The sequence below is a fragment of the Diachasma alloeum genome, unplaced genomic scaffold (genome assembly GCF_001412515.2).
Source record: "Diachasma alloeum isolate Michigan unplaced genomic scaffold, Dall2.0 Dall_scaffold_00183, whole genome shotgun sequence".
Lineage (NCBI taxonomy): Eukaryota > Metazoa > Arthropoda > Insecta > Hymenoptera > Braconidae > Diachasma > Diachasma alloeum.
Window position 1 is genome coordinate 1,441,561 of NW_021680349.1, and position 22,787 is coordinate 1,464,347.

The 22,787-nt window shown below is 37.8% G+C and overlaps 1 protein-coding gene across 1 annotated transcript; it reads right to left on the bottom strand.

Annotated features, from left to right (window-relative positions):
* Positions 1 to 8,478: 8,478 nt before the first annotated feature.
* Positions 8,479 to 21,606, bottom strand: LOC107046802 (proton channel OtopLc). Its single transcript, XM_015269514.1, has 7 exons — positions 21,520 to 21,606; positions 19,715 to 19,977; positions 14,747 to 14,977; positions 13,818 to 14,020; positions 13,022 to 13,335; positions 12,126 to 12,291; positions 8,479 to 11,963 (listed from the first exon to the last, which is right to left on the bottom strand). The coding sequence occupies exons 1-7, from the start codon at positions 21,604 to 21,606 to the stop codon at positions 10,963 to 10,965; spliced, it is 2,265 nt and encodes a 754-aa protein (XP_015125000.1). The 3' UTR covers positions 8,479 to 10,962.
* Positions 21,607 to 22,787: the final 1,181 nt, after the last annotated feature.

A 22,787-nucleotide genomic window follows, 5' to 3' on the forward strand; every position in this document is an offset into this window, starting at 1 on the left:
CCCCCGGGGGGGCGCAATACTCCTCTCCTCTCAAAACTCACTTCCCTCAAAATTTCATAATCACATTGCTCCAAAAATCTCCGTAATTGCACGAATTATTTAAAATTTAATTAAATTTTCAGTGAAAATTTAATTAAATTTTCAGTGAAATTTTAAATTTTGTAGCTGTCGGACGACGAAAACTTGAATTTAGCTGATTTCTATGAATTTTTATGGAATAATTGAACTAAAATTCACAGTTTCTATTCCCTTTCTCATAAAAGTTTGATTTTCCTATGACAAAATTCCTTGAAATTTCAATGTGATAAAAATTCCCAACAAGTGCATCGGAAATTTGAGACAAAAATGACTCCGCTGATTCTCCAGCCCTCCCGCGGACTCAATAGTCCCCTCCCCTCAAACCTCGATGATGAAAACTCTCCGAAAATTTTAAATTTGTGAACTATCGGACGACGAGAACTTGAATTTCCCTGATTTCTATAAATTTTTATAGAATAATTGAACTAAAATTCACAGTTTCCATTGATTTTTCCATAAAATTTTGAATTATCAATGAAAAAATTCCTTGTAATTTCAATCTGATAAAAACTCCTAATAAGTGCACCGGCAATTTCAATAAAAAATCACCAACTAACGATCAAAGATGGTCCATTTCACCCGACTCCACTGATACCCGCGGGTCCCGCGGTCGAAACTCCCCAAAAATCCCCGTAATTACACGAAAAATTATTTAAAATTTCACTGAAAATTCAGTAAAATTCCAAATTTTCTAGCTGCAGGCAGACGAGAACATCTCAACTTACCTGAATTTCCCTGATTTATACCAATTTTCATGGAATAATTAGCCAAAAATTTGCAGTTTCCATTGATTTTCCCATAAAATTTTCAATTTTCAATTGAAAAATTCCTTGCAATTTCAGCCAAAAATCACCAACAGTCTCCTAACGATAAAAAATGGTCCGTTTTACCTGACTCCACTGATTCTCCAACCCTTCCGCGGGCCCAATATTCCCCTCAAACCTCACTTCCCTCAAAACTTCACAATGAAACCCCCCAAAAATCCGCGTAATTACACAAACAATTGTTTACACTCCCCCAAATACTCCAAACAAAATCTCCGGGTGAGGTTGGGTGAGGTCCGGCAGCGCCGAGCAACACGTACAACTATAAAACAATGGGTTGAGGCGGTGTGGGTCGTCCTGAAGCGCCAGTGTGGCGTCACAACAAACGGAAACGGAAGTCAGTGAACGGAGCTTCATCCCTTCGGGCTTCGGCCCCCTCCCTTCCCTCTCCTCCATCACGCCGGTACGTCTGTCCTTCCCGGAAAATCGATGTCGCCCACCCTATTGGGGGGGTGGGTCTTGATAAAACCCAACTCTACCGACGCCAAAGTACCAACAAACACCGAAGGGAAGTTTTAGTCGCGCCAGACTGCGTGACGACCACCTGTGAGCGCGTTGGGGAAACTATCACCCTAGAATTTGCCTAGCGTAAACTCGAACCCATGACCTCACGTTATTTTTACTCTCGAGTGGATTTCAGGGATTTAACACTTCATCAATCTGATTCAAACGGTTTTTCATCGAAAACACTTCCACGTTTTTTTTTCTTTTTAATTCATTCTTATTGATACTTTATTTTTTTAATTTTGTTGTGATTGTCTTCAACGGGTTTTCATCGAAAACAATTCCACGTTATTTTCCTTTTTAATTGATTCTTATTTCTGCTTTATTCTGTTAATTTTGTTGTGATTGTCTTCAACAATATCAATTTTAATTCAACACTTCCGCAATGGAATAATTTTCAACTTGAGGATATCCAAGGATCTTTTACAGTTTAGTACAGATTACAATATTGATTCAACAATTTTCAAATTACATTTTACACAGAATTATGATTTTTTAGACATTTGTTTTCAATAAATAAATAATTGAAATTGTTTAAACTTTCGGAAACTTATTTATCAGACATGAAATCGATTTCTGGTAAAATTCTGGATATGAATAAATTCGTTACGACTCCGAACAAATGATTTTTATTGTAAAAGATTGATGTTTTATAAATTAACTTATTTAAAACAGAGTTAAATTGAATGGAAATATGAATTTAGAAGAAATTTTATATAATTGACGTTATCTAATTATTAAAAAGAAGAGGCCTGCATAGGCGTAAAACAAAGAAAACGTCTGTAACACTAAAGAGATGAATAAATGAAAAGAAACGATTCTTTATAATTATTCATAGAAAATGCTCGTAATTTTGAAAAATTGCAATTTTTAAATCATTTCATCAATCTTCCTGCAAGAGCAAACTTTCTATTTTTTTGAAGATTGTTAAAATGTTTTCCAACGGTTCAATATCGAGATTCAAATTCAGACCTCCAAAGTTCAAATTACAAAATCATTACAAAATATCCGGAAACTTAGGGTCAAATGGGGCTCAAATGAAAGCCATTCCGCTGGAGAAAAAATAACTCAAGTACTTGGATTTCCTCAATTCCATCACACCGCTCTCAATTTTAATTAATTGTTCACGTGATTATTAAAACCCAACTGAATGAATGAAAAATTAATAAAAATAAGAAGCATTATATAACAACAAAATAAATAATTCCCACCACCATCTTACCTCCATAATTCAATCACTTAGCCCTAAATACCAATATTAAATTCTCCTGCCAGTAGTTTAAAAAATAATCGTCACAACTCCGCACTCACAGCCCCTCGCGTGTCCCACTACTGTTGACAGCACCTGGGAAAACCTGTCGACGCACGTGACTGAGATGAAACTCCGGTGATATCCGGTCGTCGAACCCTCACCTATCGACCACCCGCCCCCACGTCCCGATTAAAAACTCATCAACACCTGAATTGCGCCCTTCGAAATTTCGTCAACAAAAATTGACAGCCGACGCGGCAGCGTCCAGACGCCTTGACAAGCCCGAGCGATATGCCGGGACGCTATCCCCACCGTTAAAAGCCACCCTCTCCCTGGTACATCGACAGCACCCCTCCTGCATCCCCTCGTCGGCCCTCAAAATCCATTTCCCCCTTTTCTAAATCGTCGAGAGGATTCAATGCCACGGGCTCCGGGAACTTTGCCCAATGTTTCCTATCGGCCGCAGACGTCGACTCTTTGTCATTTCCCCGGTTATGCAAAGTCAAGATACCTGTCTACCCATTGTCAATTCTCCCTTATCACTCCACAAAGATATCGGAAAATGTCTCCTCCATAATTTACTATTCGACGTGAAATAAAGCGCAAGAAAAACGTCAAAAAAATCCATCAGACGGGGATTAATCTCGCCTAAAAGCTGTCCTTTGTCTCACGACAGTCCGTCAGTCTGATCCCATCTCAATGAATAAAACACCCTGAACTCATCGATAAATCGATCGGTTCGATAAATAAATCAATAAAAATAAAACAAGTCAATTTTCAAAAAAAATTTTTCAAATTTTCAAATAAATCAAAATAACGATTATTGCCATCACCTTCATCTTCGAACTCAGTGAAAGGACACTAAAACAAATTTTTTAAGCCGTAATTCAATCAATTCAGGACATTTTTTAGAAAAAAATCAAAAATTTTAAAAAACCAATCAGTAAATTAAATTTTTATTGCTAGGGCTCAACAATGCCTACATTTGAAAAAAAAATCAATTCCATCCATTCATCACCGAACAATTGAAGTAAAACTTTGTTACACACGAACGGACGAGTTCTAAAAATTGCATTTTCGGACTTTTTAGATCGCACTGGATCGATATAACCCAAAAAATCCAAAATCTATATTTGAAAGATTACAAAGCTTCCATTTCCCGACCGTAAAGGGCCTTGAACCACTACAAATCATCTACCAGTTTCTTAAAAGATGTAAAATTAGAATTTAAAACACGTATTAATTATCGTACCTAAAGAAAGGCAACCAACTACGCAAAAAATATTGTAATATCCACCTACATGATTGTAAAAAACCCATCGCAGGTTAATACATAAATTTAAAAAAAAACGCAAAGCTTCCATTCGGAAGCAAAAATCGTCAAAATCCCCCAGAGCACAACAGAATAGAACAAAGAAGATCGATCGTCTCCTCGTGGCAGATTCCCGCGTCATGCACAGATATAGACCCTCGGGTTACCCCTCCCCCCCCCATAATAACGTAGAGGGTTGAAGCGAGACGCGCATGGGGTTGCACGCGTCGTTGGAGCATCGCCGAGGGTGACCGCCAAGCCAAGGAGTATTTTTTAAATTGGCAAACGCACCCTCTCACCTCAATCCCCCACACGACTCCCCGGTACACACCCTCACCTCAAACTAGAATAAAATATCCCAAATGTGATGACGAGTTCATGAAAATAATTGTCCAGGTGTCTGGGGATTTTTGCAATTAGTCAATAATTAATTAATGATGAACTTACGCAGCCGCTAGACGTCGACCGATTCTATGATGTGACACTTAACGATTCTCGGCTTGGTGTCCGCCATGGACGATTCCACCCGGCACTCTGTCGACCTCGTGTTCACCACTGGCTCACCCACTTCTATCACAAAAATAATTTTCCACCTTTTCGCTGCTCCCCTTACGCGAATAGGATGAAAAAAACGGTGAATTTTTCCCTTTCAAATCTCTTGCTCTTTGTCTAACGCTTTTTTTTAATGGAAAATGAGGACACACTCGGGTCGAGGAGGAGAGAGAGTTGATGAGTTACGATTCGTTCGGCGTGCGTGGCTCCTTTGAAGTGCCTGATGTAAACAAGTTTGTGGGAGCATGCGCCCGAGAAATGGAAATAATCCAGGAATAGATTCTCGTGTATTCGGTCAAAAGTCCAGCCCCGTGTCACGACGTGCACCAGCGCTCTTCAGCCCCCAGTAGGGGTGGAGAGGAGTCCTGTCAAACGTTTGGATTCAGTGGGGGGTTCCCCTACTTCGGGGGGGAGGGGGGTGGGGGTTGTAAAACCATGGGATACGTTAATGGCTGCCATGGGGGTGGTTCAGCACACCCCATGCGATGGGAAACGGGATCAATACACAATGCCCTCGGTGGCGGGGAGAATTTTCCAACGTATTCAGGGGATTCTTTTTTCATTGGGCGAGGGCTGCGGTGGCGAGGGGATTGTGGCCTGCTCAACCAGAGGAATTAATGTTTATTTGAGTTAAATAAATTCGTTTCTTCAGCGTTGAACCTGAGGTTTTTTTATGTCTGCATTCGGGATGAATCAATAGTGTTTTTAATTTAGACACATGTTTTCTTGATGTAAATGAAGAGTTCATGGGAAGACGTAGAATCATTGTTTGGATGGCGAACCGAAAGAATTTATTTACATGTGATAATCCTTCATTTGAATCAAATGAACCATTGATTTCATGCAATTACAACCTATTGGTAAAATGAATAAAAAAATCCCGAATGAGAAGGTTTAGGGTTGAAATGAATGGAAAAATTTCTGGTAAATAGTTTTTTTCTAAATAAGGACTTTAAAAAAAGAAATAAAGTCATTGATCGGATGGCGAACCGAAGAAATTTATTGAGATACCACAATCCCTCCTTTCTGTTAATTAAATGATTCATTCAATTCTAATGAAGGATTTTTGCAGAATGAATGAATTATTTATTGCATGTGAATAAAACGTACTGCTGGAGTGACGAGAAAAATATCAAAAGAAGGGTTTTTTAAGCATAAAAAATGTTCTCTGGATCTAAATAGTATATTGTGCATCAAGGGCGGAAAGTCATGTTTTCCCGCCCGAGGTGCACATGCTATTTTTTAACACGCCTGCAAAGGAAAGTCCGTATTTTGCTCCCTGATGAGCGGGAAGTACTCACTTTCCTCCCGCTCATCAGGGAGCAAAGTACGAACTTTCCGTGCAGGTGTGTGAAAAAATACTTTATTATTTAGAAATAATATAGTTGTTTGGAAAACGAACAGACAGAATTTATTTACAAGTGATAATACTTGATTTGAATCAAATAAATAGTTGATTTCATTAATTAAAACTTACTGTTTTTATTCCGAATGAAAAGTTTTATTCAATTCAAACGCGCAATTTCCCTGGATGTAGGACTACATGTGATGCCTCCCGGGTTTATGGATTACGTTCCGTTGCTCAGTGGTTATCAAGTTTTTTTTTAGAGCGTAAGTAGGCAATTGTGGGGTTATCGATACGTGAAGGGGTTTTGCATGGGAATTTCAAAGTTTAGAGTGAAGGGAATGAGATAATTGAATTATCGATTATCTGTATTCCTTTTTGGCCTTCAAATTCCATCAGGATTTTAATATTTAAAATTTTTAATGGAAGGATTTGTCGTATTAGCATTCATGGGAGCGTCTGTATTTCGTAATTTAATTCATTTCGATCTATTTGGAAGAGTCAAGTTCATGTACTCTTCTATATTTAAAATATCTCCGTGAGAGGGGAGACACGGGAGGTTTGGGATCCACTTCAATGTATTTATTTATTAACAGAGATGTTGGGTTTTTGGGTCAACGAAATTGAGAATTCAATGGGTTCAATGGAAGTGTCCTTGTGTTATTCAATCTGAACAAATGATTTAATATGAAAAAGATTTATGAAGCTGTTCTCCGTGTGAATATTAATGGATTGAATAATTAATTCTACATTCTGATTTATTCAAAAAGGTAGATCTCATATTACCGGTATGTTCAAACCCTCGTGAAGAATGGAATGGAAAAATTAATTATTTTAATGCAACTTGATATCACCCTCATGAATATTAATGAAATTTTCGTCTACTTACCCCATTACGACTCCCCCATGTAAATGAATGTATGACTGAAAATGTCCATAATCCCCAAATTAACAGACTGAGAGAAAAAAGACCGAATATTACAGAAATTAGTTCTAAAATGTGGTCTTCTGCACGAAACAGAAGAAACGGTACAATACTGAATGACAAAGAAAATTTTATTTAGTTATTTATTTATTTATTTAATATTTAAGAAGATGATATCTTCAAAACGATAATGAAATTTTGAAATGAGAAGATAAAAGTCCGTCGGAATTTCATTGTTTTTCTCCTTCAAAATAAATTAAATATCACTATATTTGATTCATTTTAAAGGAAAAAAAAATTATGAAATTTCACATTTCTCTGGAAATTCGGACTGAAATTTACTGTCTCCAAAGAATTTACAGGAAATTCCAACCAACTTGACCGAATAAATTAGTTTTGTGCCATTAGTTAATTTTTTCTCTCAGTCCATCGACCATTGAAATCCCCTGAAATGGTTAATCAATAAAGATAAATTATTGCGGACGAGTGTATTGCATAATCCTCTCATTTTTCGCAAGGTACAAATAGTATAAAGGGTATAAGAGTACAAACATCGCATTAGGAACTAGAGTTATGCGGACATGAAAATGTTACAGCGATTTTACATAATCATTTGTTATCGTCATTTTGAACAGAAGAGATAATTTAATAGGAGATACATAAAGAGATGTTGAGACTCCCATCGAGAGTCAGACGAGCTTCAATAACTCTGATTAATTAAAACGAGCTGAAGCCCGCCAAGCAACAATGAAAAAACACTTTTTTTCTCTCTATATCAGTCGAAACAAATTCACTTTTTACATAAATAAACGGCCATCCCGATGCAAATCTCAACTATCGTCAACGTTTCACTTTAATTTTCATCTTGTGCGTATTATGAGTTGGCAATAAATATCATATAATTGTATAACGCAATAATAAATATATAAATCTCGTATATAAATGTATATAATATATCTATAATATAATAGCATCTTATTTATAATGTAATATACCTATGCATTACGTGAGGAAGATTTTTCTCTCTAGTCTAAGAAAACATCGAGCTGGATCGTTGCGAATATTTACAGTTTAAAAAAAATCTGTTTAGTATGATTGAATCATTCAAAATTATGGTACAATGGTTCTACTTCAATTAATCAATTTTGATTTTCCGTTTTTACCGTGTCACAGTCATCAGGAGTTTAAATCATACTGTTAAAAACTTGGATATGGAATTTGAGGAAATTCCTTCATTTAAAAATTATAAATTGATGAGAAAATCAATAGGAACTGTAAATTTCAGTGCAATGTTTGGTAAAAATGATGGAAAATCAAGTGAGTTTTTAAATTGCCATTATATTTTCACTTGAATTTCTCGCAAATGTGTCGAATTCGCAACATTCCAATCTTTTTCTAACAGTGCGAAAGAAAATGGGAATAATTTCTGCGCAAATATTTTTTTTTAGAAATCGATGCCAATAAATCTCAACATAAAACGATTCATAAAGAATATTCCAATCATGAGAACACAATTTTTGTTTCCCGTTTTTACCGTGTCACACTCATTAGGAGTTATAAATCACTTGTTAAAAACTTTTGTATGGAATTTTCACTGGAATTTCAGGAAATTTTTTTCTGTTAAAAATTACAATTTGATGAGAAAATCAATGAAAACTGTAAATTTTAATGCAATGTTCTGTGAAAATTATGAAAAGTCAAGTAAGTTTTGAAATTTTCATCTTATTGTCACTTGAGTTTCTCTTAAATCTGTTGAAAATGTTAATAATTTCTATGCAAATGGTTTTTTTAGAAATTGATTCCGATAAATCGCAACATAAAACGATTTGAAAAAACCATTCAATCATGACAACAGAATTTTTGGTTCCCGTTTTTCACTGTTAAAACTTTTCAACAGTGTTTTTCTTTTTTGTATTGAGTTTCAAGGAATTTTCTGATTTAAAAATAGCACATTGATGAGGAAATCAACAGACATTATAAATTTCAGTTCAATGTTTCGTGAAAATGATGAAAAAACGATTGAGTTTCAAAGCTTCCACCTTATTTGCACTTGAATTTCTCTAAAATCTTCCGAATTCGTGAAATTCCAATCTTCATCTAATACTGCGAAAAAAAGTCTGGATAATTTCTGTGCAAAATTTTCTTTGGAAACTCAAGCCAATAAATCTCAACATAAAACGATTTACAAAAACCATTCAATCACGACAACAAAAATTCCTTCATTTCTGAATATTCGATATATCAGTGCAAAATTATCAATGAAAAATGCTTGTTCATCATCATACACTTTATCATTCACCCCAAGATTAAATTGAGCATGATATTTCAGTCTCGAATCAAATTGATCCCATTTATTTGTTCCATGTACGTGATATGAAGATAATCTACATCTACAAATACCAATCCCTGTTCAGTTTCCCAATGAATTATCAAAAAATTCCCCTCTATTTGGGTACGACGAGATTCCCCCTGGAGTGTCTACAATTTTTTAATGCATGGATCATCGAATCCAAAGCTCCTCTTCACGCGATATCATCAGCAACCAGATACACATCACCTCTTGAAACCTAAATTGACGTTCTAATGATCTATACCACTACGACCCGATGGTGAACCGAAAAAAAAATACATAGACACGTCTAGTGCACGTTTATTACACATATTACATATTCGTATCGTTTCAATTGGACTTAAGTGGGATGGCGTTGTACGGACGACCGTCGTTTGGCGTATGTATTTTGTATCCGCTTTGGATTAAACCGGAAATACCTAATATCGAACGGTAAAACGGGCTCCAACTCATCCTGACTTGATCAATTTTACAAATTGATTTTTTATCTTATCTCTGATCAGGTGGAGGGAAGTGGATCTATTCTTACTTTCTCTATATCGTGATAACAATTCGGAGAGTATGAAAAGCCAGGAAAATTTCTAATATATAACTCTTTTGCTACAATAGGTCTCAAGTCATCTGAGGATGAAATTTTTCTTTTCGATGCCTTGAGAATAGATCGATCAGAATGGCTTTTATTTTGTTACTTAAAGTAGCTTTATAGATTTGGATATTTTTTGTTGTTCAATTTTTCAACTCAATTGTGAAAAGAAATGGACAAAATTAATTTTTTCCAATCATTGTTTTATCATGAATAGATAATGGAACTTCTTCAACAAATGTTACATTCTTCATTAGTTGTGAGAAAATGTATAGATTGAAAATGAGATTCCAATCATTACTGACAACCAAAATATCCCAAATTACTCATTTTCCAATGTTTTTTCCCATTAAAAAAATTGATTTTCTGGGAATGGGGATATTTTCGGAAATTTGTTTCTTCTCCCATTCAATTATCCATATTAAATTATGTCTAAATTCGAGGGAAAACTTTGAAAATTTCTTTTTACGATTACAAAAATGAGTAAAAAAAGATGATTTCAAGACGCGCAGATGACCTTGAATGTCATCACACCTCTGATGCATCAGCGCCATCTCTCGTCAAAAGAGCGCCTTGAGAAATTGAATCAGTACGGTTGAGAAAAATGAAGTTAATGAAAAAATCCCATCGATAAATGGGGATAAAAATGATTGATCACTAGTAAGTCATCATCCCTTCTGCAAAAATTTCTGAAATGATAAAAATGATAAAAATGAGAAATTTCACTAAGTTTCTCATAGAAAAAAATAGTATTTTTCGAGCTGTTCCGATGGGGTTTTTTACTACAGTGGAAACCCCACCGCAACAGCCCGGGACAAGATTTTTTTGTAATAATTTTCAAGTTTCCGAGTTTGCAAAGTACGAATACCAATTCCTAAACGAAGAGTCGTGAGAAGCATTACAGAAGGATTACAGAAAATATCCCTATTGCTTCCAGTTTCCAACTCTAAACTTCCAAAACGATAGAGCTACTTCAGCTTCCTAAAAATCTCATCTACTGATTCCAATAACTTCAATGACCCCTAAACAGCAAATGTCTAAATACACGACAACCGACTGATTTCTTCCTGAGCACAATATAAAAACCCATAACTTATAAATCATGATAATAATACCTCGTAAATCACATAAAATAAGTCGGATCATTCTCGGTAATAACATCGAGCCTGGGGACATTCTTATGACGTTTGTGACTATCAATGCACCTTCTCTTCTTAGTCCCGCACGATCGCCTGCGTCACATGTATGTCGGCTTGACCTTGTAAGCTCTCTTCCATACCTCACACAGGCAAACTGTGCTGTGAAATCTGTAAAAAATAGCGAGTGGCATGGAGACGTGAGTGATGATGGTCCAAGCCCAGAGGCCGTAAAAATGCAGCTGAACAGGATGGGACTCGGCCCTTGATTTTTCCAAAGTATTGATGGCCCACATTGCCAAATTCGTAACGAGAAGGAATGTCACAATCTCGCGTCCTGGCTTGTGGCGAATTTGCTCGGACGTTGAGACCGATCTTCTCGACGAGTCGAGGATGAAGATTGTTTGACAAGTTGTTTGTACGACACTGGCCAGTGCTGTAATGAGAACGAGGATTGTGTGCTTCTCTAGAGTGAAGTGTCCTCCGATTATTGTGAATGTCGAGTAGATGAACATTCCGGTTTGCGCTGCTACGAGAAGAATGTTGTCCAGCTCTAGGTTTCTGCTGCCGTCGTACCGCAGCTTCCTCATTCTCAGCATTCCGATCAAAGTCGCCAGAGTGGACATGCCATAGAGAGCCAACTCACAGATGTTGACCCCGGTAACAGCCAGATTCACCAGTTCAGGCCTCGAGATGAGGACGAAGAACAGAATCAAGCAGATGATCGTGAGGACCAGAATGAGGATTCCAACGAAGAGACCCTTGTGAGCACCTGCACAATCCACACTGTAGTGGTGCGGTGATCTTCGATAAGCGTGAGGGTGATGACGACTTCCTGGAGGTGTTGTTGGAACCGGTTGTCGAACCTTGGATATGTTCTTCCACATTACGTAGAGGATCGCTGCGCAGATTAGGCTGTACTCGATGGTGCAGGGAAAGAGGAAGGGGCTGGCGTCCTGCACAAGGGAGCCTATTATGTTGGTTCGTCTGCACTCAAACATGTGGTGGGGACCTTTCAGACCGCGTGGCAGACGAATGTGGGAGACGTCAGTTGGCTCGATGCGGTGGTCATGGAGGTGCTCGGCGAAGTGGATTTTTCCTCCTGTGGGGGAGTCATTCGGTTTATGAAAGGATTGAATGCGAACGGAGAAGATGAAGAGCAATCTTTACTGTTTTTTGAGAACAAGATCATTCGTTGCAATGATACTTGTCTCTCGAATGAAAAGATTGGTCTTCTTTAGGATTAAGTAATGAGATGACTTGCCTAAGCGATGAGAAATCCTCAACGAATTATTCTCAGGATTGTAGAACGTGAGAATTTCATGTTTAGTCTCCTGCACCAGTACATTGAGCCAAACCGACAAATTAGTACCAATCATATGCATGAGTCCAAAGCGTGCAACAACACGATGCGTAGACACCTTCATTTGCTGAAAGAAACAAGAAATTTCGTCGAAAAATGGGGAAGTGACGATAACGCTGTGTTGTTTGTGGTGGGAGAGGCTTTTTTCGATTCTATTGAAAAGGTAATATCATCGCGAGGATTTTTAAAGAAGGAGAGATTTCTTTCATGATATTCTTAGTCTTTTTGAAAGAAAATCACGATTACGCGGAAGGAAAAATCACCCTAGAAAATCTCGACAAATTTTGCTATACAGATGGAAGATAATCTTGGAGCGAAGTGTTGTTTAATTATTAACTTACGATTCTTCCAGTTTAAAAAATGGCATATGTGAATGCAAACATCACGGTACAGTAAACAGTTTCCCGTTAAATTCCCCACACGTACACCGTTTTTATGGGAACGGACAAAAGTGAAAATTTACTGCGCGGAAAAATTCCTAGACATGGTAATTTTTTATGAAATCGTAACATTTGATGTTTTCATCAGTGGAAAAGATCTACAACTGAAGTTCGCTCCACAATTACTCGATTTGTTTAGCAATTCTTCCCCAACTTTTTTTCTCCACGCAGAAAGCTTTCGTTTGGAAGCAAAAACGTTGCATTTCAAGTTGACAGGATGAACGAACGTTGATAAAACCCAAAGGGGCATTCACCCTTCCACCTCATTATCTCCGTTTTCCAGTGGTTGACGAGGGTGGCAGAGCACTTCTCTCATTCTTTTTTTTTCAACATGATCGATAAAACTCGTGTACCCACCTCATTGTTCAAGAAGATGAAGTACATCTGGATGAAGATAAACGCCATTCGTGTTGCTGGTGTTAGAGCAACCATGATGTTGTGGCATTTTGTGTTCTGCTCGAGCTCGAAGTACTGACCAAACTCCAGGCCAGAGTAGATCATTGAACCTATTCCGAAGGCAACGGCACCCACTCGGAGGTAGAAACTGCCGTAGTGTTGGTGGGAGGGCTCTTCTAAATAGGGATTACCATTTCCAGGTGAATCACTATCGCCACCAGCACCACTTGATGAACCACTCGAGTCCAAATCACTGATGTCCTTGTGGTCACCCTCTGGGGGGAGGGGGAGTTTATTGTCGTTATTTTTGGGGATTTTAGGGACAGAAAAAAAAGTTTCTATAATGATTGTGAGAAGCGAAGAGTTTCTTGAGAAGCACGTTCTATTTTTGTCCGAAAGAAGAGGGCAATTGGTTCATTTGAAGAAAAAAATATGAGTTCTCAAATCAATTCAAGCGGTTTTTGCATTAAAATATTTTATAATTGAGGCTAAAAAACTATTGAAGGAATCAATTTAATTTTACTTAGTATGAGTATCGCTTTCTTATCATCAAGAAATTGTTTTCGTCTTTAGTACAAGTGCAAAATTTCTTGGTGAAAGTTTTTCTTTCTTAATGCAAGATATTTTGCTCTTGAAAATTTTCAAGCCACGAGTTTCTTGATATGAGTAAAGATGTATTTCTCAAAAAACTTTGTTTTCTCAGTGTAGAAGAACCCAGAGTTCTTGTTTTTCCCGGTGAAATTAACCGGATACTTACTGTGCTTGGGCTTACCATCCTTGAGCATCATTGCCCAGATGATGAAGAGGAAAAACATACTGCCGAAGTAGAGGTAAAGGTAGAAGGCTTCGTAGAACGAGGGGGGAATGTAGGAGGATATCACCTCCGCCATTGGAAATGCTATTCCCATCACTACGAGGAGCTTTCCGTAAAGGGCGCTCAGTGTTGTTGCCAATGCATACCTTTGCGTACAGATCAATTCATTGAAATTCATTCATTACTCATCAATAGATTATTTTCAATCCATTCAGTTTATCAATTTCGAACTACATTCGGTTCAGTTCAATTTATTATTACAAAAATATACCGTATAATAACATTAGCGAGGACTCAAATAAAATATTCATCTCCAATATGTAGAACAAACAGACGAGAATAGAAAGATTAAAAAAAAAGAAGATAAATACGACAAATTCCAATTATTAGACAGATTAAATTCATTTTGAGGTCAATTTTAAATCGTTGTCCTCTAATCTACGAAAATAGGCATCGTTAATGCAAAAATGTTTACTGGTAACAATGTTCTTAATCCATTTGAATGAATGAAAAAAAATTGAAACAAAGTGTCACGTCTGTCCCCATAAATAAAAAACTATTGGCTCAATTGCTCGCAATCCGACGCGTTGTCGTTTTATAATCCCTAAAGTGGGCAGTAATTGTTGGATTAGGAGTTCACGTGTGGACAACGTGATTCCGAGCCTTTCCTTGCAAATCTTTCCTTTCCGTTTGGTCAAAGAGGTTTAGGGGAGAGTGGAGCGTTGATAGTGCACTTCAATTCTTGATTTAAATTTATGAACAGAGATACGAGAGATACGATTTTACGACAATGACGAATGCTCCCCTTGTCCTCAGCTCTCCCCCGCGTGGATTTCATTCGTCGGTTATTTATTTCTCTAGTTTATACTTACGCTCCCAAGTCCCGGCCCACTGGCTCCTCTACGACGTCGATGAACGTTGCCGCGGGGTAACATACCGCCGGTATCGGCCTCGCTGGGCAGGGAATTGCCAGGGCAAATTGACCAACTGGACGATTATTTCGGGATGGGGAACTGCTGCTGTGGCGGGAGAGTGTCTCGGGGGATACTATTACTGCTGTGGGGGACGCTGGGGATGGAAGGGCACCTGGAAGACCTGGCCAACTGTAACAAAAGCAATTTTCAATGTTAAGAGGGAATTATTCGGATGGGCGAAGTCAATTTTTAACTTTTCAAATATTAAAACATAAGAGTAATGAGGAATTCCAAAAACAAATTCGACAAACATTTTTTTGTTTGATTTTTTAATCATTTTTTTCAGTTTTTGAAATTTGTGGAACGGTTTGTCACTTCCCAAAGGGCATTATGATTTTTATTTTCCATTTTTAAACTTTAATTCCGGTTTTCTTGGAAATATAAATGATTTTTATATCATTTGTCAACGGAATCATTTTTGTTAATTTGAAAAATGTTATTTCAACTTACTTGTTCGATAAAATTGCTAAAAATTATTTCTAGAATTCCAAAAATAATGAGGAATTTCAAAGGAAAATTTCGAAATTTTCCGTTCAATTTTTTTAAACTCATTCTTTTACTATTTTTGCCATTCACATTAGAATTCGTCGCTTCACAAGTGCATTATAATTCAAAATATAAATGATTATCACAGCATTTATCACCAGAATCTTTCTTTTTTGATTCAAAAAAAAAAATTCTTTTAACTCATCATTTTGTAAAATTGTCAAAAACAAAAAAATTTCTGAAATTCTGAATTTCTGAAATGCCAGAAATTTTCCTATTAATACCTTTCATGACTCATTCCTTGAACAAAGGATATTCAAGAGTACATGCATGTACATATGTACCAACATGGGAAGAATAAGAAGTGAAGAAGGCGAGGGGTAGAGGGGGGGTGGGATAAAGAAGACTGGCTCATCTCAGACGTGAGCTTTTTGAAATAATCACGTAGTTTTGCAAAAGCGGCTCAACCCCAGGGGGGTTGGGGTTGACCGGGGTGGGGTAAAGAGGGACTTGACGAGGAGGGTGGGGGTTGATTCAGCGGCTGAGTGGCGCTCGCTCATTGTGTGCGAGGGGTTACGCAAGGAGCTTTCCAAACCCCTTGTTCTCGAGGTGCCTCTTCCTTGGTCTTTCTTTCTTTATTATTTTTTTTTTCATCCACTTCAATCCACCTTCACTTGTAAAATTCCCCTCGGGTGCTATCCGCTGTTATCATCCACCAGTGTGATACACTCTAACCCGGTTAACCAACCGACTAGACCCGGTTTATCTTGACATCAGTGGGGTAATTGAAGCCTGATTGGCTGGTCTTATCATAAGGATTTTTCATTAGGGCTGAAATTCGGTTTATGATCGTCATTTGGTCTTCTTTATTTGTGGTTTCTATACTTCCTGACATTTTTTTCTTCTATTCAATTATTCTGAACAAATTATGTCTAAATCCGAAGTAAAACTTGGGAAATTCTTTTTTTTTTATATAATAAAGAACATGATTGAAGAATGATAATTTCGAAACGCTCAGATATTTCTCATTTGTTTTATAAAATTAATTTTTTAGCGAACAATAGGGTAGGATCAATGAAAAATTTTGTGGATATTGTTTTGTCTGAAACTATCGGGTATTGATAAAATTTTTCTTTTATTGTTTTTAAAAATAAATTCTAAACAAAATGAAATCATTTTCATTAAGCTTGAAATTCGGTTCATCATCTTCATTTGGTCCTCTTTATTTATTGTTTCTACGCTGCCTGATATTTTTTTTCTTCTATTCAATTATTCACAATAAATTATGATATGATTGAAAAATGATAATTTCGAAACACTCAGATGACCTACAATGACGTCACAACTCTCGTCGAATTTTTGTCTTGATAAATATAAATAAATATAAATTTTTCCGGGTCAACGGAGGAAAATTCACTATTCGTCTCGCACTTTTTCCCTTACATAGGACGAAAAAGTACTGAAAATCGACTTCGCTCCACGCTTACTTGACTAGTTCGGTAATGTTTCTCCAACTTTTGTCACTGTGGAGTCCAAAAAATTTCCGTTTCCGTTAGCTACTTGAAACCCCTTTATTCCGCATTAGATTTCGAGATATTTGCCGAAGAAGTTTCGCTTATCGTAGATTACTTTCTCTCCCCGTACGCGAACCAATGGAGCGGGGAGGACTTTCCCCGGGGGTTTTCACCGGCTTTTTCCCCCGCTTTTCAATGACACCACCCGCACCCACCTATCTCCTCTCGTTTCCAAGATATTCGTGTTTTTCGGGAGAGAGAAAACCGTCGAGAGCTTAAAAAGCTTTGGACGCGATTTCGTGGCATTTTTTTCGCTGAGAGAAATACTCACCTGAGTGACGTTTCCTTAATGAGCATTTTCACGACCCAAATGTGTCCACAATAACCGACAGATACAATAACGTCACTCGGTCAGCGTGTCTATGGCAGAATCAACGCGAGTCCACATCACAGACTGATCCCCTGGCCAGCTGTCATTCATACTATCGGTGGTACTCGGATTTATGAAGCGCGGGTGTGGGCATTCCCTAATGGATCATATGATTTAACACCGAGACGTCACAGCACGGATAATCTGGAGGTTTCTGGATGTCATTGCTTGTATGCAGAGAGAAAAAATTTTGATTTTCGGAGACACGTCACTGATTTTCGGGAATTTGTCAACAATTATTGGTGCAACTGGATACAGAATAGAGTGACCCCGATTGCCAGTGATTTTTATCTTTTATTTTTATCTTTAATTGGAAATGGCTCTCTGAAAATCAGTGACATTACTCTGTCTGAGAATTAATTGTCTTTAATAATTAGTGATTATGTCACTGGAAATTAGTGGTGGTGTCACTAAAAATTGATGACATAATCACAAAACTTCAGGATTTTACATTGACGGAATTTTACAACCGCGAATCACTGATAAGTGGGGATGAATTCCTGAAAATCAGTGACATGGTCCTGGAAATCAGTAACATTTTCATGACAATCAAAACTTTTTTTCTCTTGTACGAGACGATTTTTATGAGAACATTTTTCATTAATCTCGTGTTTCTCTGCCATAATTACACTATTTCTCCTTGATCCCAACATATTCACCGAAGAATGACTTTCAAAAAAAAAAATCTCATGTAGAAATCTCTTGTACCCTCTACACGGAGAAAAATTTTATAGAAAAATTCGTGTGCTGAGCACCATAAATGAAAAATTATTGTGTAGCACCAGAAGAATTCTTGTATGTAGAATGACAATTTTTCTGTTGCTGCACAATAATTTTTCCAAGTGTGCAAATTATGACTCGTTTATGGGTCTTACATGAATATCATGAACTCATCCTCCAATGGATTTTTCTTCCACATTCAAAACTCTCACCCTCAACAATTTTCCACAAAATTCCCCATAATACTCCCCTATTCCCCGAATTATCTAGAGCATAAAAATTCGATCAAACCCCCAGGTCTATTTTTCCCATTGCAACTGAATTCCCTGTCGCCTATTGATTACAAAATTATTTCACCTGTCTAAAAGCTGATTTTCAAGTGGAATCAAAGATTTCGTGTTAATCCAGTAATGGATTATGCACATTCTGTCATGAATGATATGATCTAACACCGAAACGTCGTCACATGGATAATCTAGAGTTTTCTGGATTCCATTGCTTACACGAGGGGGTGTGTAATACGTTCGATATCCGGGGCAGGAAGTAAATGGAGTTTTGGAGAATGATTACGGATGGCAATCGGTTTCCCAGCGACGGTTTTATCGGTATTTCGGGAGCCGCGAGGAAGGGGGAATGCGTTTCGCTGAAGGGCGAGACGTTTATTATCGGCGGTTCCGGGGGCGGAATCAAATATTGAGATGGATCTTCACTGTTACAAATGTTTGACTGAAATTTCCGGGACACTTCTTGGAAATTTTTATCGTATTATCTTTTAGTTGCAATGAAATTCCAAAAAATTTTGCATTCGAAGATTGAAAATTAAAAAATCTATGGAATCTGTAAATTTCGGTTAAATTATTCCTTGAAAATTCATGGAAATTAGGAAAATTCAGGTAAATATATTCTTGAATTTTCGATGAGAACTGAAATTTCACTATTTCTTTCCCCTTAAATTGAATTCAATGTCACTTTTCTGAAAGTTACTTGTCAACTGTCCATGAAATGTCAATTTTTCTCCAACAGTGCTGCCAATAGGATTCAAAATATATTTTTCGCGATATTGAATTTAACTTCATGTTCAAAATTTTGTTCACAAAACAATTATTTTCTAATTGAATAAATTTTTCAGCGAACGATAAAGTCGGATCAATTAACAATTTCGTTGAGATAATTTAGATAGAAATTGATCTCCAATTATGTTTTAAAATAAATTTTAAACAAAATAATGCAAAAATGTAAAAACACATTCTTTACAGTCCATAAACTCTTCAACAAAAAATATCCTCTAATAAATTTATCAGAATTATCGCAACATAATGGAGCTGATTTCTGAAGCTGTGAATATTTCTCAGCACTCAAACACCGAATCAATCTCCCTAAAAGCACCAAAGCACCATTTTCTATTTTTAAATTTTCCTAGAAATTCCACAAGCTCCAATTCTCCTTTTAATTTAGAAAATGCGTTTTCCGAACTTCTGAGAATAGTCTGAACGGTTTCAACTCGACATTTTGACATTTGTAAGCCTCCATTTCCTAATGAAAATACTAGGAATTTCCATTTCCCCCTATTCCACCCTTTCGCCCTCGAGTACAAATGTCGGTAATAAGATAGGTATTGAAGCATCCATTCAGAATTAGAGTAAAGTTTAAAGTAGATGGATGAAGAGTAAATTGAACGAGAGGGGTGGGGTGAAACGAGGGTAAATTGTTACTCACTCGTTTGGTTTTTGCGCCCTCTTCGTAATGGCGGCAATTACCGGCGAGTCTGGACTGTCTCGGGCTGCCTCCAGTGCAGCCGCCTCCGCCTCCTCCTCTTCACGTAACTCCTCGGACGCCTCTTCTGGTATTGTACCACAGACATCGTCCAATGGTGGAAAATTCTCATCCATGTCAACTTCATTGTCCTCGAGATTATTCTCAGCAAGTGGGTCTGAGCTGTCGGCGGGCCGTGCCACTTCCTCAATGTCTGAATCAATGCCCTAAAAAGGCAAACAAACTTCCGTTCAATGTGAAGTAAAAATAAATGAAGTCGCAAACCTTGAATGAAATATCGATGGAGCTGGTAGTGAATTGAATGTGAGTTTTTTTAACATCTTTGGAAGGCAAGAAGAGAGCAATTTTTTTTCAAAAATATGAGTTTTCCCTGTGGAGAATATTTCTTCAGAGAATACAGGTCAAATTAGATCTATGAAAATCAAATCAGAACCTTTAAAAACTCATAAAATTCATCAAAATTTATGAAATTTTTAACATTTTTAGAACTGAAGAAGAGAACAAAATTTTGTGTGAAAATATCACTTTTTCTGCAGAAAACATTTTTTCAGAGAATAAAAGTAAAATGAGATGTTTTTAATCGCACACTTCTGATGGTAAAATGGTACGATTTGGATGAGTCAGGTCTCATTTCAAAACTTATAAATCACTCTTCATAGATCTCACGTTTGCCCATTAAAATTTCGTTACTTCGTTACAATTCCAAGATATTGTGCGAAAACTGACTTTCAAACAAAATTAATCAATCTCTTTATACCCCTCCGCTATTGAATTCATCTTCCAATTAATTTTTCCTCCACCATTGAAACTTTCTCCCTCAGTGATTCTCCACAAAACTCCAGCAAAATCCCCTCATTCTCTCAATTATCTAAAGTAGAAAAATTTGATTAAACCCTCAACTCTAAATTTTCCTCACTGATTAAAAAAGAGTCTCAATTCCAACGTTTCTTGTTAATTCAGTAGTGATTTGCAGATAAGTCTCTGATAAATATCTTGAAATCTGCAGAATCTTGCAATTTTTTTACGAAAACCTGATCTATAAATTCCACTTTTCTCTACAAAAAAATTGGGGTCTTCCCATTGTACCCCCTCTCCATTAAAATCATCCTACTATTAATTTTTCCTTAACATTCAAAACGTCCTGAACAATATTCCACAAAACTTCTCTATTCTCCCAATTATCTGCAGCACAAAAATTCAATGAAATTCCCAACTCTATCTTTCCCCTATTAATTAGAATATAATTTCACCCATTTACTCAAGCACCCCTGATGCTAAAAACGATCCTCAATTTCTTATTAATTAACCACTGAACAATTACAAATGACATCCAGACAAATATCTTCAAATCTGCAGAATCCAGCGATTTTCAACAAAAACCCGTTTCATAACTCCCCCGTTTCCCCGCAAAAATAGAGCCCTCCCTCCCAGATTTTCAGATACTCAGCAAAAACTGTCTCCCAAGCGCTATTGATGTATCCCATTGTCCCCCTCCCCCTCAAATTCGTCCTCCAATTAATTTTTCCTCACCATTCAAAACTCCCCCAATGATTTTCCACAAAACCCCCGAGCCCCCCCAATTATCTAGAGCATAAAAATTTAATTAAACCCCACCCCTGAATTTCCTCATTTCCACCACTTTCCTCCCGCCTCATGATTAAAAAAGAATTTCACCCGTTTACTCAAGCACCCCCGCTGCTTGAACCGCCAGCAATGACTCTTAATTGAAATTCAGAGTGGAAATTTACCTGTGCGAAATCCATATAAAAAGAGTCCCTGGAGTCTGAGCTGCCACGGCGTAGCCGTAGGCTGAGGTCGGGCGAGCTCTCACCCATCGTATTTCTTATCTCCCTCTCACCCTCCTGATCCACCCTCTGACAATCGTCTCCCCTCTATTCTTCTCACTATTCGTCGCCCCCTCCTTTGTATCTCTCTCGGTCTCTCAACGTCCGATGTACTCTTGGAATTCTAAAGAGTGCATATCCTCCGAGTTTGTCGACTGTGCGAAACAATTGCCCTTGAGCGTCGAATCATCCTCACCCTTATTCCTCATTCGATGCCACCACCACTGACTTTTGCTACGTGTCAGTCCCTCCTGGTGCTCTCTCTCTCTCTCCTTATCACACCGACGTATCGAATTCCAATGTTTCCAAGCTACAGGTGAATCGATTCTTCGCTTCCCTCCAAGTGGAATCGGTAAGGCAATAATCGGCCCAGTGTCATTCCACTGTTTTCCCTGTTCCACACACCACAAAACGAAACATCGAACTTTAACTCCTGCATCCTCGGGGGAGAATGACTCCTGGCAGGCTAAAATACCCAAACACTGCTCCACGGATTGTTAACGACGAACCACGCGGCCCAGAATGGGGCTGTCCGCCTATAAAACGATCCCCGCCCTTTGCCACCCTACGCACTGTGAAACGTAACTTCTTTTATTCCAATCCAGAACAATAAAATCCCCTACGGGACTATCGTTATGACAGAAAAACGTATTTGGGTTATCGATTTGACGAGAAAAAACCCATTTACATTCAATTCCCATTGAAATTACGGAGAATCGTAATTATTCGTTCTATCGGAACGACCCAGAAAACCCTCGGAATATACAAAGGAAGAAGAAAAAATGACAATAGAATTCAACCGAGTGCAAATTCATTGAAATGAATCGGAGTAAAAGGAAAGGAATGAGGGGAAAAAATGGAAAAATTTACTCACCGGAGTTTTATCTCATGTTTTGGATGGAGTACTGGGTTTTATTTTGCAACGGGAGTTTACTTTCTCGAGACACCCTCGCACGTACTGCACGTCATCAGTAACAATGAAAAACTAGACACGAGGTGGATGCACACAGGGGATGCAGGCCGAAGTCACGAACTGGAACCATCTCTCACCCTCTTCCCTCTCCTTCCCGCCCCTTCTGGCGTGTGTGTGCCAACTTTGCCGCCTCTTCCTATTCCCCCCCGTCCCCCCCCCCCCCCCCCCCCCCCCCCCCCCCCCCCCCCCCCCCCCCCCC